A 20,168-nucleotide genomic window follows, 5' to 3' on the forward strand; every position below is an offset into this window, starting at 1 on the left:
AAATGACCTAATTTAATTCCTTTTTATGGCTGAGTAATATTCCATTACATATATGTACCACATCTTCTTTATCCATTCGTCTGTCTATGGACATTTAGGTTGCTTCCATGTCCTGGCTATTGTAAATAGTGCTGCAATGAACACTGGGGTGCATGTGTCTTTGAAAAACCAGGGGTTTTGGGACTTCCCTGGTGGCGCAGTGGTTAAGAATCCACCTGCCAATGCAAGGGACACGGGTTCGAGCCCTGGTCTGGAGGATCCCATATGCTGCAGAGCAACTAAGCCCGTGAGCCACAACTACTGAGCCTGTGCTCTAGAACCCATGAGCCACAACTACTGAGCCCGCATGCCACAACTACTGAAGCCCACACGCCTAGAACCCTGTGCTCTGCAACAAGAGAAGCCCCCGCAATGAGAAGCCCGTGCACTGCAATGAATAGTCCCTGCTCACCACAACTAGAGAAAGCCCGTGCGCAGCAATGAAGACCCAACACAGCCAAAAATTAATTAATTAAAAATACCAAAAACCCCCCAAAACAGGGGTTTTTAAGGCTCCTTCCCACCAGCAAGGTCAAGCCAGCTCCTGTCAACAAAAGTCAGCCCCAGGAAGCATAAATTGGTCCAACCACTTTGCAGAGCAATTTGGCAATATCTAGTGAAGCTGGGGATACATACAGTACACAACTCAGCAATTCCACTCCTGGGTATATGCCCTAGAGAAATCCACATGCAAGATTGAGGAGACAGCTTGGTTCAAAATAGCACGAAACTGGAAATAACTCAAATGGACAAATACATGGTTGATTGTTCATGCCACAGAATACCATGCAGCAGTAAAAACGGATGAACGGGAATTATTCTTGTCAATCAGATTGACCTCACGTTGAATGCTAAAGGCAGTTTGTAGAAGAAAACATTTATAGAGAAACTTAAGGCATGCATAACAACACATATATACTTCTTATATACTTATGTAGTCAAAATGTAAAATAGGTACCATATATGTCTTATATTCTTACATAAAAGTGTAAATACCCAAATGGAAATGATAAACACAAAATTCAGGAAAGTGTTTCTGGATGGAGAGAGAAAGGAATGGGGCCAGGGAAGGGAATGCAGGGACTTACACTGTATTACAAAGGTTTCATTTTTTAAAAAATTGTTATTGGAGTATAGTTGATTTACAATGTTGTGTTAGTTTCAGGTGTACAGCAAAGTGAATCAGCTATACATATACATATATCCACTCTTTTTTAGATTCTTTTCCCATATAGGTCATTACAGAGTATTGAGTAGAGTTCCCTGTGCTATATATAAAGGTTTCTCTTTTTTTTTTTTTTTTTTGCGGTACGCGGGCCTCTCACTGCTGTGGCCTCTCCCGTCGCAGAGCACAGGCCCCGGACGCGCAGGCTCAGCGGCCATGGCTCACAGGCCCAGCCACTCCGCGGCATGTGGGATCTTCCCGGACCGGGGCACGAACCCGCGTCCCCTGCATCGGCAGGCGGACTCTCAACCACTGCGCCACCAGGGAAGCCCGAGACAGACTCTCAACTACTGTAAAGGTTTCATTTTGATGGCAGTTTGCCACCTCACCTCCCTGTTCTCACCTCCTCCACTCTTTCCCTCACCCACTCTGCTCCAGGCACGCTGGCCTCCTCACTGTTCATCAAACACACCAGACACAGTTCAGCCTCAGGGCCTTTGCACTTGCTGTTCTCTCTGCCTGGCACTCTCCTCCTTCAGTCATCCTCATGGCTTTTTCACTCACCTCCTCTAGGTTCTCATTCAAATATCACCTTCCCAAGGCAAGTCTTCCCTGGCTTCTAGCCCTCCTGCCCATAAGACATCCCATCCCTACTCTGTTTTATTTCTTTCTCTGTAGCCCTCATCAACATCTAACACACTAGATATTTCATTCATTCATGCATTTTGTCTTTCTTCACCCCTAGAATGTCAGTTCCACAAGAGGAGGGGCTTTTGTCTGTTTTGTTCACTGCTATGTCCCAGAGCCTGGCACATAGTAGTTGCCCAGTAAATACTCATTGAATGAAAATTTGCATACACAGGCATTTGTTATATTACTCTCTACTTATTTTCGAATGTCTGATTATTTTTATTATACATTTTTTAAACAACAACAACAAAGTCAACCACTGGGCTCTTGCACTGATGAGTTTCCTAGAGAGTGACAAGTGCCCAATGCCATAATATGTCCCAGGAGCCTTCCAAGGTCGCAAGCCAAAGAAGTGTGGGCACAGCAAACAGAACTCCCTCAGTGAACACCCAAGCCTGCTAGAGCTAGCCCACAGTGCTCGCAACAGACCACTCAGATCTGAATGCCTCTAATGAAACAGCCCAATATGATACAGCCCAATAGGATGCTTCGGTGAGAAGCAACATTGTTTTGAAACAACAGGTATGTTCAAAACTTTAATTGTGAGAGCCCAGCCAACACAGCATGGGTACTAAGACCCATGACATCTACCAAGAGAGACAGGACCTGGAGCAGCAACAAACCCTAGAGGAGAAATAGGATCCCACAGAACAGAACTATGACCGCATACAGGAGAACTACGAGGAAGGTCTCCCAATGAACAGGGGTCTTGGAAGAGAAGAAACAGACTTGGCTTGGGAGAGAGAGGTGGGTAAGCAAAGGAGCCAGAAATCATCATAAAATGGTAATGTCTATATTGGGACCTGATAAAGAGTTTAGGGTCTGTGACAAAGATTGGCTGGCTATCCACCAAATCCATTTCTGTTTCCTTCTAAGCACGGTCTGATGCTTCCCAGCTTCCCTGCAGCGACGTGTGGGCATGTGACTGAATTTTGGCCAAAGGCATATGAGTGAAAGAGGTTACATGCAGGGTCTCAGCCAGGCCCATACAACCTCCCAAATATCGCCATCCATGCTCGTTTCTCTTCCATGGTTTGATGCAGACAAGCAGACCTGATCTGTGGGTCAAACAACAGGGAACCACAATGTAGCAAGGACCCGGGGAGTCCCTCAAACACCGTGTGGAGGAAAGAAGCCGGCCAACGAGGAACAGCTGTTTTGGTCTTTCAATGAGTAAGAAATAGACTGCTGTTGTGTTTAAATCATTACCTAGTTTTGGAATTTTTGTTGTTGTTGTTATAGCAGCTAGCGTTACCTTATACAGGGTCCTTGGTGGAAAGTGCATACACATTCCCCTTTCAACTATGGTTCACTGTATCAGATCTGAAAACTCCTCAATACTGCAGTAACTGCACCTTACTTAGACTGGTTTTGTCCATAATCCCATCACAATCTCTTGCACCCAGAAGTCCTCAAAAAACATTTACCAACTTAAAATGAAGGCAAGATATCCCCAAGCAAAGCAAAAGAACCACGCGTGCACAACAGTTAAAAACTTGAGTTCTGGAATCACATCATCTCAGGTTCAAATCCCAGCTTCATCGCTTACTAGCCGGGTGATCTAAGGTCCCTCTGTGCTTCAGATTCCTCAACGGTCACATGGGAATATTAATATTTCCTAATTCATTGGGTGGTTGTGAGGATTAAATGAGAGAGCGTACATAAAGCACTTTGGAAGCAGTCAATTCTAATAAGCTATTATTCTAATCGTAACAGAAAGCATCCGCTCTGAGATGCAGCTGAGATGAGGACGTTGCAGGGAAGGAGGCACATGCACATTGAAGAAGACCGTGGGGCTTCAGCCTTCCCGAACCCAGCCTGGACCACATCGACCCTTAGGTTTCCGCAGTCCTCGTAATTCAAGATCATTCTAAGAAACACAGCACAGGCCACTTACCCTGTTAGCACCACCACGAAGTCCATCACATTCCAACCATTCCTCAAGTAAGAGCCTTTATGGAAGGCAAACCCAAGGGCAATGATTTTAATTCCAGCCTCAAAACAAAAAATTCCAATGAAGTATGGTTCTGTGTCATCCTGGAAGGGAGAAAAGGTAAGGTCAGTGTCTTTAGCTTGGCAGAGGATGGCATGAACAGGGAACCAGCCCACTCGGATAAGTGTACGCACTTGCCCTCACCTCTCCTGACCTTCCAGCACTCACTGCCCTCCACTGCATCCTGCCTGGAGCTACCCTGTCCAAAGGCTTTTGCAAGAAAAACAGAAACATGGAGAAGACACCTCCTTCTTTCCTTGTGGCCAACTTTACACACTGGTTGGACACACAGAATTGTTTGTTCGGATGTGAGCTGTTTAGTAGGGCAGCCACATGTGGCTACTTAAATTTAAATGAATTTAAATGAAATAAAATGAAATATTCAGTGCTGCAGTCACACTAGCCACATTTCCAGTGGCTACCATATTGGACAGTGCAGACGTAGGACATTTCTATCACTGCAGAAAGTTCTAGAAGAAAGCACTTGTTTAGAATGTTTTCTTGTCACCTATATCATTCAGGCCCTTGTGCTTGGTCCCTGTGCACTGACCTCACCCCCAAATCTGACATTTGCGAGGGTTCTAAGCTGGTATGCACCAGCTTCAGGTTGCTAAAATATTGGAATCAATGCTCCTGCACTGGCTGGTAAATGGCCAATGTCCCAACTCCCGGCCCCTTGCCAGACCTCCTGCCAGATCTGGCTTCCAGCTGATAGTCAATAGTACTTGGAATTAAGCTATAAGCTCTGCTCCATCAGAGCCCCTACATGGATGTTCCCCAATGTGTTATGGCAATGTTTCTCAGGCTTCAATCATTTGAATTCTGCTTTCATGAGTCTTTCCATGCCAGCTTGCCACCAGTACTACTAATTGTTTACCATTCTTTCAACAGACTCTTTTTACTTAGCTTGATTGTAAGCAAAAGCAAACAAAAAAGGTCCTGAAATCATAGTTTTTCTGGGCTAGTTATCTATTATTAGGATATACATTATAATATGTAACTATTAAAATTTAAAAGCCTTGAGATCATTAATACTTTGTGGATTAGGAATGAGTGGATTCTAACATCTCTCTCTCCCTACACTTGAGTTATGACAGCTGGCTTTGAAATGGTGATGGAAAGGAGAGAAGTCTCCTTCTTGGCAGTGTCAGAATGCCAGGAGGGGAAGCAGGGGGCTGGGGGATGGCTGGGGCATCGAGAAAGATCTTAGTGCTAGTTTACAGCTCTGCAGAGTTTCACCAAATCATCAACTGGATTTTGAATGTCCCTCCAGAGCTGATATTCATATATAGGAAACGCTGGGGATACAAGAACGAGCTAAATGACATCCCAAGCAAGCTACCAGGCTGAAGTCAGAATGTGGGACATTCCCTAGAGCACCTGGACTGGTTTCTGCAGGGTCAATGGCAGGAGGGAAAATAAGTGCTTTAGATAAAAAGTCTTAAGCAACCTAAAATCTAGACCATGTTTGGGTCTTGGTTCAAATGACCTGGAAAATGCCATTTCTGAAACAATCACGGATATTTGACTAGTGGCTGGCTCTTTGATGAGTCCCAGGAACCACTGTTGTGTTGGGTGTAAACATCCCACTGGGGTGATGTAAGAAAGTGCCCATATTTATTCTTTGGCCGTGCCGCACGGCTTGCAGGATCTTAGTTCCCCAACCAGGAATTGAACACAGGTCACAGCAGTGAAAGCGTCGAGTCCTAACCACTGGACCGCCAGGGAATTCCCAGAAAGTGCCCATATTTTTAGCAATGCAGACTTAAGTAGATGGCAGTGAACAGACATTTTGTCTGGGATTTGCCTTAAAATACTTTGGCCAAGAAAGACAGACCAAGGAAATAAAAAGGGACAGAAAATAGGAAATGAGGCAAAATCTTGACAGTTGTTGAATCTGAATGATGGGCTCATGAGGGGTTCACAGTACTGTTCTCTGTGTATTTGTGTATGGTCAACATTTTCCACAAGAATTTTGTTTTGTTTTTATTTATTTATATTTTTATTTTAATTTTTTTGGATGTGCCTTGGGGTGTTCAAGATCTTAGTTTCCCGACCAGGGATTGAACCCGAGCCCTGGCAGTGAAAGCGCTGAGTCCTAACCACTGGACGGCTGGGGAATTCCTAAGAATTTTGTTTTGAATGTGACTTTTCATGGACGAGGTGACCACTCTCACCCACCCCCCTCCAGATTGACATGAGGTCTGCTGGGGAGGTGAGAGTGGAGGATGGGCAGTGAGGACATCTCTCTCCCCAGATTATTGTGTTCATGAAATTAGGCTCCCCAGGTAGGGGGCCCACGATCCGGTTCTTGGTGCCAAGACGGAGAGCCCACTCTGCCCTCGGCTCCCATGGCCACACCAGTTTGCCATCAAAGCAGAGAAGAGACCTCCCCTAGAGAGACTTCACTCACCAGTCGTTCAGACATCGGGGTCTTGTCATCATCAGGTAGGTGTTGCTCCAGGGCGAGGACAATGCAGTTTGCTATGATGGTGGCTAAAATCATATATTCAAAGGGAGTATCACAGAATTAAGGAAAATCTTTCCAGTTTTGCTTAGGTTCAAAGCACAGTTGAGTGGAAGGTACAGAGATGTCCCCTGTGCCCCTGTCCCCCACATAGGCACAGCCTCCCCTGTTATCAACATACCCCACCAGAGTGGCACATCTGTTACAGTCGATGAACCTACATTAACACATCACGATCACCCAAAGTCCATAGCTTACATGACGGTTCATTCTTGGTGTTGTACACTCCATGAGCCTGAGCAAACGTTTAATGACTTGGATCCACCATTATAGCCTGATCCAGAGTAGTTTCACTGCCCTGGAAACCTGGCAGATGACTTTGTAAGGAAAATGTGGACATTCTTCCTCCGTTTCACCTCCAACCTTCACTGGACAAATATTAATTCAGCACCTACTGTGTGTCAGGCCCTGTTCTGGGCACTAGGGACACAGCTGCCCTTGTGGAGGAGAAGTGAGTGAGTGAGATAAGCACATTATACAGTACATTAAAAGATGGTGAATGTTATAGAGAGAAAGAGCAGGAAAGGAGACTGGTGGTTACAATTTAAAATACAGTAATCATACCAAAAGTAAAATAGATAGCTAGTGGGAAGCAGCCACATAGCACAGGGAGATCAGCTCGGTGCTTTGTGATCATCTAGAGGGGTGGGATAGGGAGGGTGGGAGGGAGGGAGATGCAAGAGGGAGGAGATATGGGGATATATATGTATAGCTGATTCACTTTGTTATAAAGCAGAAACTAACACACCATTGTAAAGCAATTATACTCCAATAAAGATGTTAAAAAATTATATTTTAAAGCTAAAAAAAAATACAGTAATCAGATCTGATATCAAAAGCAAGAGCAACAAAAGAAAAAATAGATAAATTGGACTCGGCCAAAATTTAAAATTCTGTGAGCCAAAGGGCATTGTCAGTAAAGTGAAAAAACAAAAGCAAAAAACCAACCAACAGAATGAGAGAAAGTACTTGCAAATCAGATATCTGGTAAGGGTCTGGTAACAGAATATACAAAGAACACTTACAACTCAACAACAAAACGATAACCCAATTAAATAACAGGCAAAGGGCTTGAAGAGACATTTCTCCAAAGAGGATTAGGAAAACGCAAATCAAAACCACAATGAGAGGGCTTCCCTGGTGGCGCAGTGGTTGAGAGTCCGCCTGCCGATGCAGGGGACATGGGTTCGTGCCCCGGTCCGGGAGGATCCCACATGCTGCGGAGCGGCTGGGCCCGTGAGCCATGGCTGCTGAGCCTGTGCGTCCAGAGCCTGTGCTCCGCAATGGGAGAGGCCACAACAGTGAGAGGCCCACGTACTGCAAAAAAACCCCAAAAAACCCACAATGAGATGCCACTTTACATCCACTAGGATGACTAGAATGAAAAAAACAGAAAACAATAAGTGTTGGTGAGAATGTGAGAAATTGGAACCACTATACATTGCTGGTGGGAATGTAAAAACAGTGCTGCCACTGAGGAAAATAGTTTGATGGCTCCTCAAAAAGTTAAAACACAGAATTCCCATATGATCCAGCAATTCCCCTCCTAGCTATATACCCAAAGAACTGGAAAACCGGTACTCAGATATGTGTTCACAGCATCAATATTCACAATAGCCAAAAGGTGGAAAGAGCCCAAATGTCCATCAATGAATGAACAGTTAAACAAAATGTGGTATATCTATAGAATGGAATATTATTCAGCCATAAAAATGAAGTACTAACACATGCTACGATGTAGATGAACCTTGAAAACATTATGCTAAGTCAAAGAAGCCGTACACAAAAGACCACATATTGTATGGATTCCATCGATACAAAATGTCCATAATGGGAAAATGCACAATCAGAAAGCAGATTGGTGGTTGTCCAGGGCTGGGGGAGGGGAAAACGGTAAGTAGCTGCTTAACGCTTTGGAACTAGATAAAGGTGATAGCTGAACAACCTTCTGAATGTACTGAATGCTACTGAATTAGTCACTTAACAACGATTAGTACTGTTCTGTGAATTTCACCTCAATAAAAAAGAATATGGTGGTCAGGGCAAGTCTCCGAGAAGCAGACCTTTCAAGGTCTGAGGGAGGGAAGGGATGGTCGGTCCCTATGGCTATTTCCAGATGTACATTCCCTCTCTCTCTAGGCACAAACTCCTCCCTGCCTCCTGGGAACTCTCCTCCGGGTTGACGAGGCTACCAGATAGTCCCACCGGAGGGTCTGCCCTTGGGGAGGGTGTGTCCTGCTCACTTCATATTAGGGACTGATCTGCTGATCAGTGGGTAAACCAGAATATCCCTGCCCCCCTGCCAGATCTGCAGAAGCACCCTCAGGCCTACAGCCTTAGTAAGCAAAGCTGCAAATCCAAAACAATGAACAAAATGGCAGTAAGAACATACATATCAATGATTACCTTAAATGGAAAGGAAACTAGCATAACAAAGCTGGTAACTTCTGAGAAGGAGGTTTAGGTGTGGAGAAATGCATGCTAGCGGGAGAAAGCCATAGGGTGTTGGTGACTCTGGAGCAGGAGTTCCCAACTTCTGCACTACTGACATTTGCGGGTGATCATTCTGTGTGTGTGTGTGGGGCGGGGGGGGGGGAGGGCCGTCCTGTATATAGTAGGGTGTTGAGCAACATCCCTGGCCTCCACCCACTAGATGCCAGTAGCATCCTCCTCTCCAGTTATGACAACCAAAACTTATGACAACCAAAAGTCATCTCCAGATATTGCCAAGTATCCCCTGGGAACACTGAAATCCACTGTTTTGCAGAAAGATCAAATAGCATGTCTCAAACTTGGCCGTGTTAAACTACTGCCCTCCTCCCAGCTTTCTCTCTTACGAACTTAACTAGCCTCAGTCTCCTGTTTGGCCCTAGAGTTACCTTTGGCATCTTGGAAGCTCTGTAAAAACCAAGGGATCTGGGGTTTCCCTGGTGGCACAGTGGTTGAGAGTCCGCCTGCCCGTGCATGGGACATGGGTTCGTGTCCCGGTCCGGGAGGATCCCACATGCCGCGGGGCGGCTGCGCCCGTGAGCCATGGCCGCTGAGCCTGCGCGTCCGGAGCCTGTGCTCCGCGACGGAAGAGGCCACAACAGTGAGAGGCCCGCATACCGCAAAAAAAAAAAACAAAAAAAAAACCAAGGGATCTTACAGGCTGGAGGAGGAGTTGGAGTGTATACCCACTTTCCAGGTGTGTAAACAAAGTCTAAAATAGACAACCTGGGAGTAAGAGTCTAAGTAAGCCGGGAAAACCAGGTCTTCTTTGTCACCAGCTTCAGCCTTTGCCTCCAGCTGAAAGCAGCTGAGCCACGCTCCACGCACACTTTGAAAAGCAAATCCAAGACTCAGGGCAATTTGGGGAGTCAACAAAAACCATCCTGCTGACGATCATCTCTGATTGGCTTCCTGCCTCCGAGCTGACAGTCATTAGAAGCACAGAGAACAAAGCTGGGCTGTGTTGCACAAATACTCCATTCTGTCTCACCCTGCAGCCCAGAAAATAAGAGACAATATTTGTACACAAAGAAGCAATGCCAAGCCCTTCCCTGGCCTCCCCTCGCGGAGCCTTCTGAAGCCATGATTTGAATCCGATGATTTCACTTCCCTTCCCTGCCAGCTACCTCCCTGTTAGCTTCCGCATGAAGCTGCCGCCTCACTCTTCAGGGCCCCCTGGCCTCCTGCCCCTAAACAGCTGGGATGTTGTGACTTTCTCTGCATCAGATTCGAGCTGAGGTTCCAGGAAGAGTCCCAGAAGGCCAGGAGCAAGCTGCACTTTCAATGGGCTGCATTAGGAGGCGTTCAGTTGGCCGCTGTCACCTGGATTTCAGACCCAGAGCTCTTGGGTACGACAAGGAAGCCTTAGTCAGCATGGGGGCCGACAGAAAGTGGCTGCCCACTCCCACCTTATTTCTTTTTCTTAGTTTTTGTCAGACATGGGCACACTGGCTATCAAATGTCATCCCCCTCTCTGCACACACCCATGCACCCCGCCAGTGTCCACAGACACACGCCAAATGGGTGCAACACTGACCTTATACCCTTGCTACTCAGTGTGTGGTCCACGAACCAACAGCATAGGCAACACCCATTAGAAAAGCAGCACGTCAGGACCCACGGTGACCTGCTGAGTCAGAGATCTTGAGCAAGGTCTCCAGGGGCCCTGTGTGCACACTGAAGTTTGGGAAGTGCTGCCTTAGATCTATTTCAGGGGGAGGAGGAACCCAGGTAACTGTGGCTTTGAGTCATCCAGAAAGAAGTGGGGGCTCGCCTTTTTCCTCCAAGCCTTCTCCTCCATGTTCTGACCCCAGGAGGAGAATTCAGGAGGCCTGGACCAGTCTTCTGCCTCCACTGAAGGGGGCTGAGAAGAAACCCAAGCTCTTGATGGAACAAGAGAATGTTGGAATGAGACAAATACGCAGCAAAGAAGATTCTGGAAATATTCACAGCCCTCCCATGGCTACCATCTCACTCAGAAGAAAAGTCAAAGTCCTCCCAGCAGCCAGCAAGGTCCTGCCCGACCGATCGGCCCCCATCACCTCCCTGCCCTCATCTCCTCCATTCTCCCCCTCGTTCACTCAGCTGCAGCCCCACTGGCCTCCTCCATCTTTCTCAAACACATGAGGCACATTCTACCGCCAGGGCCTTTGCACCTGCAATTCTCTCCCCTAGAATGCTCTTCCCCCCACACCCCCAGAGACCCACAAGTTTCCCTCCCTCACTTCCTTTAGGTCTTTTCTCAAAGGTCATATCCTCAGTGAGCCTTTTACCCCCTTTCCCTACTTATTTTTTTTCCTTGGCCCTTGTCCCCAAACGTCTGCTATGTTTTTCTCCTTTATCTGGTTCACTGTTTCTCTCACCTATTAGACTATAAGCTCTGTGCAAGCAGGGATTTTTGTCTGCTTTGTTCTCAGCACCTAAGAGGAGATCTGTTATAGAGTAGGTGCTCAGTAAACACCTGTGGAAGGAAGGAAGGAAGGGTGAGTGGGTCTTGCTTTCCACATCTCTCCCCTCACCTCATCATGTGCCAAGTCTCCGTGGGCACACTAAGGATACAACCGGCTCCTTAAAATAGGCAGTGATGTGGCTGGTGCACAGACGCAAAGGTAGGGTACCGAGTTCTTGGCACAGGAGGTTCTCTCCCCAAGCAGAAGTCAAAGGTGGTCCAGGCAGGGGGAGGTGAGGCTTTCTCAGCCCAACCCTGAATCGTGCCTGATCCTCCCAATTTAGAAAGCTTGGGTTCTAACTCACAGCTGCGGTGAGCAATGCCTCTGCGAGCTGAGCTGAGCCTTCCCGCTCCCTGATTGGTTCAGGGAGAAAGCACCTGTGTCAGTGGTATCCAGAATAATCAGCCAGCCAAAGAGGCCAAGGAAGGGGGGAGGTGGATGAAAGGAAAGAAGCATCCCTGGTGGGAGGAAAAGCTGTCTCCTGAAATGGCTCATGGAAGTCAGGCTAGCAAACAGCCCTGCAGGCAAGTGCGGATACACAAAGCTTCCCCCACAATGAGATTGATCAGGACCCACAGAGGCCCCAGAGAGGGGCCGTGTGTGACACTGGAAACCACCAAGTGATTTCTTTGCAGGGAAGAAAGGCTGCATCTGTGAACAGGAGCTGCTCTTGGGATCCAGAACATCAAGGAAAATCAATTTGTAAAGTTGGCATGGCTGATGGTTCCAGCCCCTTAGCAAGACCTTGCAGAATGTCCAAATAATTCATCCTTCCCTTTGTGGTACCCCCCCACCCCATTCCCATCTCATTTCCAGCCTCCTGTGGTTGGTGTGAAACATCAGATCAGGTTTGTTAACTCATCAAGGTCTTGACACTACCATGGGGGCTGCCTGACGGGTATGTTCTGAGGAAACATACTTCAATGAGTCAACCCAGCAGTTGAGCTTATGGGGAGAAGCCAAGTAGATCTTATTTTCATGTTAGTTCCATGCTCGTCACAATTACCAGGAAAAGAGTAGGGGGTACCAGGGCCCTGAATGTATAGGTGTAGGACATATTCCTTGCTCTGCTAAACATGCCACAATTTAACTCGGCAATAAGATCAACTATCATGGGGCCATAACAGGCACAACAACGTAATTACAGCTGCCATTTACTGAGTGCTTCGTCGGGCAGACACCAAGCTAAGCACTCGTTTCAGTTAATTCCTTGCAACAATTCTACAAGGTAGGTTCTATTGCAAGCCCCATTTTCCAGATAAAGAAATGAAGGGTCAGAGAGGATAGACACATTTCTCAAGGTCATACACGCAGTAGGGCTCGCTCCAAGATCCGTGCTGGTTGTCCCCACCACAGACCACTCAACAGCTTACCCTTACTTGTTAGAAGGTAGATGTTTTTGCCTTTATTTAAAAATTGGAGTTGGGGTACGCCTGGGGTGTTAACCATGGATGAGGCCAACTGGATCAGCCCTCGCCTGAGTTCCAACCACTGCCACAATTTAATGCAGTAGTTATCAACCACTGCCTGCTGGTTCACACCTTCATAAGCCCATCCTGAATGGGTCATATTAACGAACAGTTCAACTTCGAACAATACAACTAGTCTCCCTCAAGACATTGGCTTCGAACTCTCCAACACACAGTACTAACCAAAATCAAGCTAGAAAAGAGCTCTCCTCCAGTAGATCAGCTTGAGACTGAAGGGTGATGATAAGCTAACAAGGGCAACGCTGGAGCGGCCCGGGATGGTTTCAGCACCACGGCCAGCGGCAAGAGGCGCAAGTTTAATCACACATCCTCCCAGACGTGGCAAGCTGGGGCAGGACAAGTAAACCCAGTGTCAAGTATTAACACGCTCCGAGACCATTGCAAAGGCCTACATTTCACATACACAGTAGAGGCATACACATGCAAAAAGATTCATTACGTCAGCAGGAAAATCAAATAGAGAAAATTAAAATCCCAACACTAGATAGATTTGATGTGCTGTTTGTTTTTTTAATATTACCCAAGGATTTTCAACACTTTGGTTCTGAAAAGAGAAGTCTATCCAGGGCAGCTAAATCATGCTTCTGCTCAGAAAATTGGAAGTATCTGCATGAGAAATTATACAGCAAAGTAGTTGAAAGGGTTTGGCGGTCAGACATGGTTTTGGACTTGGGCAAAGGAGTTTCCTTCCCCAAGCCTCAGCTTCCTCATATATATAATGTGAGAAGTAGCACCTACCTCATAGGGCTGGGTGAGAATGGAATGAGTGGATACACACAGTAATACACGCAGAACAGAGCATGGCATATACTATGTACTCAGTAAATGTGAGTGTTTTGTTATGGTTTACTCTGGTTCCTGTGAGATTGGGAAGCTTTATATGCTTACAAAAGCATAATACAGGGTTCATCTCATCGTAGTCATGCAATCAGTGTTCATTATTTTTATTTCAATTGCTGCTACCAGTATTATTAACTTTTCCTATTTCTTTTTTACCCATGTAAGTCTCATTCCCCTCCCGTCATTGGAGAGCCTAAACGCCTACTCTCATCATGGCTGATGAGGTTGTCTCTCCAATCTGAAGTGTTTCCAGGAACAAAAACACGGTGAATGTGTGTGGTCCACTCTCTGAATATCAGGCTTAAAATAAATGTTGCAAAAAGATCCATCAGATATTTCATACACATGGGATCCTACAATACGTGACCTTTGGTGTCTGGCTTCTTTCACTCAGCATAATGTTCTTGCGGTTCATCCACACTGTGGCATGTTATCCATACTTCACTCATTCTTAAGGCTGAATAATATTCCATTGTACGGATATACCACAATTTGTTTAACCATTCACCCACTTTTGGGCTGTTTCGACATTTTGTTTATCTAGAACAGATGACTCCATAGAGACAGAAGGCTGATTTGTGTTTGCCCAGGAGTCTGGAGGAGGCAGGAAATGCATAATGGGTACAGGGTTTCCTTTTGGGGTGACGAAGATATTTTAGAACTAGATAGAGGTGGTGGGTGCACAGCACTGTGAGTGTACTAAATGTCACTGAACTGCTCACTTTATTTTTTATTGAAGTATAGTTGATTTGCTGAACTGTTCACTTTAAAATGGGTAATTATGATATGCGAATCTCACCTCAAGTTTTAAAAAAATCCCTGTTGTTTATCCTTCTCCTTTTCCCCCCTTGATTCTCAGAGTTCGCCTCCTATGCTTTTATTCACTGACTTTGGCAGGTAACTTTTTCCTCAGACAGCCCTCAAGATCCCTTTTCAAAAAATAAATGGTTTTAATTATAATAGGAATATGTGCTTATTGTATTTTTTTAGTTTTTAAAATTTATATCATTTAAAAAGCGACAAGTCCTTACACCACCCCACTTCCCAGAGATAATCAATGCTAGTAGTTTGGTGTTTCTCTCTCAGATTCTCCCCTACACACATTCTTTGCACTGGCTGCTCTCTCTTCTACCTTCCCCCTAGTTAGGAGCAGGGCTTACTCTCTCACCTCCTTCAGGTTGTAATAAACCACCTCCTACACTGTTGGTGGGAATGTAAATTGGTGCAGCCACTATGGAAAACAGTATGGAGGTTCCTTAAGAAACTAAAAATAGAGCTACCATATGATCCAGCAATCCCAACTCCCGGGTATATATCCAGAAAAGCTGAAAACTCTACTTCGTAAAGATACATCACCCCAGTGTTCATGGCAGCACTATTTACAATAGCCAAGGCATGGAAGCAACCTAAGTGTCCACCAACAGATGAATAAAGATGTGGTATATACATACAATGGAATACTACACAGCTATAAAAAATAATGAAATATTGCCATTGCAATAATGAAATATTGCAGCTACATGGATGGACCTAGAGATTATCATACTAAGTGAAATAAGTTAGACAGACAAATATTAATATGTTATCACTTATATGTGGAATCTAAAAAACAATACAAATGAACTTATTTACAAAACAGAAACAGACTCACATAGAAAACGAACTTATGGTTACCAAATGGGGGAATGGGGGGTGGGGGAAGGGATAAATTAGGACTATGGGATTAACAAATACATGCTACTAGATATAAAATAGATAAACAACAGAATTTACTGTACAGCACAGGGAACTATATTCAATGTCTTGTAATAACTATAGTGGAAAAGAATCTGAAAAAGGATATGCATATATATATCTGAATCACTTTACTGTACACCTGAAACTAACACAATATTGTAAATCAACTATAGTTCAATTAAAAAAAAACATTGTCTGGGCTTCCCTGGTGGCGCAGTGGTTGAGAGTCCGCCTGCCGATGCAGGGGACGTGGGTTCGTGCCCCGGTCCGGGAGGATCCCACATGCTGCGGGGCGGCTGGGCCCGTGAGCCATGGCCGCTGGGCCTGCGCGTCCCGAGCCTGTGCTCCTCAACGGGAGAGGCCACAACAGTGAGAGGCCCGCGTACCGCAAAAAAGAAACAAAACAAAACAAAACAAAAAACATTGTCTTCCCACTGAGGCCTTCCCTGGCTACCAGATCTAAAATTGCAACCCTGTCAACATCTCCACCTCTCTGCCCTGTTTGTTTTTTGCTCGTTTGTTTTTAGCAACTTTTCACATTAAACAAATTAGGTCATTTATTTATCTTATTTATTATGTTGGTCTCCCTCACTGGAATGTCCACCCTAATTGGAGGGAGGTGGGGGGCTAAGGATTTGTCTGACTTGTTCTTGATTGTATGCCCAGCAACTAGGACAGTACTAACACGTAAGAGGTGCTCAATAAATACTATCAAATGCATGAACACAAGCATTCCAAATCGTGTTTTCCCTTTACAAAATTGGGATCGTGATACATAATGTTCTGTGATTTGCTGTGCCCCTCACCACAATGGACACATTTTCCATATCAGTATATTGGACTTCCCTCTTTTAAAAGGCTGGGCAGTATTATCGTGAATGGATGCATCATCATTTATTTACCGTTCTCCTAAATGCTTCCAGTTTGTCTCTATTACAAGCAAAGCTGTGATGAATAATCTGACCATACATCCTTGTGTATCTGTGAGGACTTTTTCTGTGGGATAAATTCCAAGACATGGAATTGCTGGGTTAGAGGGGGTGCAGGGTGCACGCTTGACATTCTCATAGATACTGCCAAATCAACCCAGAGATTCACAGAGCTATATTTTACAGTGTTTTAGAAAGTGAAGTGAGGATGTGTGTTCATTCTGAAATTAAATCCCTGATTTAAATGTAAAAATTGCTCTGTAACAAAAAGTTTAAATGTGGAAGAATTAACATGACTCATGGAAAACACACACACATACACACACATGCATGCACACACACACACAGCAAAATGAAGTTCCCTTAATGAAAAAGAGAAAGGAAAGAAGTACCAAAACAAGTTTTGAGCAGGAGGTATTGGTTCATTTTAAACTCTTGGGTCTGAGGCTCCAAATAAGGACTGAATACTTCTCTTCGTTTCTCTCTCTCTCTTTTTTCAGGACAGTAAAGTTCCCTGGACACATCTGAGTGATGTGAGATCTCTGTCTCCTGGTCCAATTTACAACCATGTTCCCTGGCATATTCACTCTACTAAGGGGAAGTCATTCTGTCTCGTTGTACTGTCACCCCTGTGCAGTGGTCAGCAAAATTCTCCATTTCCTCAGCATCTTCTCAATATATTTCATCTACCCCTTGCCTTAAATTCAAACTTGAAAATTCCCTGAAGACCACCAACGCCTAGGCCAAGGGGGCCACTGGCAGCTTCAGATTAGTTTCCCCAAACAGTAGGAAAATCCAGCCCAGGGAGACATCTGCCATGATAGCCCTAAGTAAACAGTGAAGCCAAGGAGAAGAGCCCCAAGAAAGCAAGAGAGACAAAGAAGGACCCTCCCAATCCAGGTGAGGTGAAAAAGGTATGTAAGAACCCAGATGAGGTGAGCAAGGCCCCCTCAAACCCAGGTGCAGCTAAGGAGAAGGTCCCCAAGAAAGGCAGGAAGGCCACTGGGCTCAGCAGGAAGTCCAAGGTCCAAGCCTCAGCAGCCAAGATGCTGAGGTCCACAGGAAAACAAAAGCTGGGAGTAAGACTTTGGTAGAGCCTGTAACTATGATCTTCAACTTCCATGTGGCGAGACCACTGTCCATGCTGGCCCCTCCCTTACCTGATAATTGGAGGACATCCTTACCTCCTCATCCAATGACCAATGTCAACTCCAAGCCACACACACCCAGAAGTGACACCAGCTACCTCCAAAATGCCCCTTCCCATCATCTTTCTCTTTAAGTACCACTCTTCTCCTCCCAGCTAACTAACTTTTTAAATGCAAACCAACGTCCATCCTATGAAGCCCCGCAACCTGCTGACCCCACCATTTCTCAGCACTCTCTCCTGCCTTCATCTCCTTCCTTGTCAACCTTATGTAGGTTGGTTATATATCACTCTCTTGCCTCTCTTTCCATCCTGGAAAAAGCCTATCCTTGGATGAACCGAACCAGTTACTTTCCCAGGGTCTGTACAGAGTAACATTCCTGAACGAGATCAACGATCTGGGAGGATGACATTGAATTCATGATCCTAAACCTCGAATGGTCATTCAAGAATTAGAGTATCCGGGCTTCCTTGGTGGCGCAGTGGTTGAGAGTCCGCCTGCTGATGCAGGGGACACGGGTTCGTGCCCTGGTCCGGGAGGATCCCACATGCCGCGGAGTGCCTGGGCCCATGAGCCATGGCCGCTGAGCCTGTGCGTCCGGAGCCTGTGCTCCATAACGGGAGAGGCCACAACAGTGAGAGGCCCGCGTACCGCAAAAAAAAAAAAAAAAAAAAAAAAAAAAAGAATTAGAGCATCCTAGGTGGAAAAGATACCAGCACCTATTGGTACACCGCTGGGAATAACCCAATTTAGAGAAATAAATATCCTCCCATCATTAGAAGCCCCACCCTTGACTTCAAATCTCCCTCCAGCCACCAAACCATTTCATTACTCCCGTTCGTAAAGAAGGAGTTGACTACACATGTTGCCTCCACTTCGTCACCTCAAATTCTTCTTCTCCTCTCTCCAGGCTGGCTTCTAGCCCCACCACGTAATCAAAACTCTTACAGTGAGGATTGCCAAAGACCTCCAGGCTGCCAAATCCCAGGACCACTTTTCTGCGCTAGATTAATTGGTCATGCCCTCCTTTTGTGTTTTCCTACTATCCTTCTTGTCACTATTTCTCTGTTTCCCCTTCTCACTCCCCCTATTCTACTAAATCTCTAAATGTTTGTCTTCCTTGGGGCTCAATCCCAGGCAGTCTTCCATTCTCTGCATCTACTTTCTAGGGAGTCTCATGCATTTTGATGTGTTTTGTCATCTCTTGCTGCTCTTGCCTCCCAAATGTCTACTCACTGCTCTGCCCTGCGTCTTGGGAAAAGCAGGACTGACTCTGGTAAATGGCATTACCCAGCCTTCCTCATCTCCTGCCTTCTGGGCGGGTTTGGCCAATGAGAAGCACCAGCAAGATGACTGAAGGGAAAGAAGGGGAGTTGGGATATTTCTTCATCCCATTTCCTCCCTGCTCCAGAGTGAGGTTCTGGCTATGGATGTGTCCTTTTGCACCTTCTCAGAGACATCTCAAACTTCATAGGCACATCTGTATTCATTTCCTATAGCTGCTGTAATGAATTACCACAAACTGGGTGGCTTAAAGCCCACCCATAAAAACCCATAAAATAAATTTATTACCTAACAGTTATACAGGCCAGGAACCCACAATTAAGGTATCGGCAAGACCAAGCTCCCTCCAAAGGGTTCTAGGGGAGGAGCCTTTCTTGCTTCTTCCAGCTTCTGGTGGCTCTAGGTGTTTCTTGGCTTGTGGCAACATCACCCCAATCTCTACCCCCATATTCACATGACCTTCTCCTGGGTCTTCTATCCTCCTCATCTCTTCTACAAACACTTGTCATAGAATTTGCTCACCATTACATCCTCAGCACCCATCTCAGTGCTGAGCTCACAGCAGGATCTCAATATATGTTTGTCAAGTGAGCGAATGAATCCCTACCTATTTCATTTCTCTCTATATCTCAACAGCAGTCCTTTCTAAATCTTCCTACTCTCCCAGCTGTTGCACTGGCAACCCGAGTTAAACAGATTTTCTGGAAAGCCCCAAGTCCCGGATGAAACCTCCTTCATTTGCTCCCCCACACACTTCTTCAAATATTTGGGTCTGCCCAGCCTTTTCCTCTGCTGGCCCTGCCATCCGTGAAGATTCTCCTTGAGGCTTTATCATTAAAAAATAAACCAATATATTCTCTGCCTCCAAAAGAAGCTTTTACTTTTGCAAACTCTATTGATTTAATCCTAGAGGCTGCTGGCAGCAGTCCCAGGAGCTTCATCAATGTGACAACACCCGGCGCAGCCGGAACAGCAAGGAGGCTCAGCCAAGATCTTCTGCTCGGGTCTTCACTGATCCCGACTGAATCTCTCACAATGATGAAGAAGGATTTACAGTAGGGGACAGGATATTTGCAATTGCTCCAGGATCCTGCTTAGGTGAGCAAAAGGAAATGTCTGCAAGCTTGAGGCACTTCAGAGTTCTTTGTTAATTTGCTACTATAGCTGATTCCCAGGGGGTGCTAAGCGAGCAAGAAACCAAAGATAATGGAGGAACACTGCAGGTTCTAGAACTTGAGTATCAACTCCCTGGTGGGGTGAGCAGGAGTAGAACAGACAAAGGGGAGGTGGGGAAAAGGAAGCTGAAGATGGCAAGAGTTCAAACGGGGGTTCATTCATCCCTCAGCAGATATTAAGTGATCAGGGAAGGAGAGAAAAAAAAGTCAT

At 45.7% G+C, this 20,168-nt stretch overlaps 1 protein-coding gene across 12 annotated transcripts in view; it reads right to left on the bottom strand.

Annotated features, from left to right (window-relative positions):
• Nucleotides 1–20,168, bottom strand: part of CACNA1A (calcium voltage-gated channel subunit alpha1 A) — a 345,736-nt gene that overhangs the window by 187,185 nt on the left and 138,383 nt on the right. For all 12 annotated transcript variants that reach the window (XM_060297032.1, XM_060297031.1, XM_060297037.1 and 9 more), the window contains 2 exons: nucleotides 6,301–6,406; nucleotides 3,792–3,931 (listed from right to left, as the gene is read on the bottom strand). In XM_060297032.1, coding sequence (XP_060153015.1) covers nucleotides 3,792–3,931; nucleotides 6,301–6,406 — 246 coding nt within the window. The remainder of the gene's footprint in view (nucleotides 1–3,791; nucleotides 3,932–6,300; nucleotides 6,407–20,168) is intronic.

The sequence above is a fragment of the Globicephala melas genome, chromosome 3 (assembly GCF_963455315.2).
Source record: "Globicephala melas chromosome 3, mGloMel1.2, whole genome shotgun sequence".
NCBI classification, from domain to species: domain Eukaryota; kingdom Metazoa; phylum Chordata; class Mammalia; order Artiodactyla; family Delphinidae; genus Globicephala; species Globicephala melas.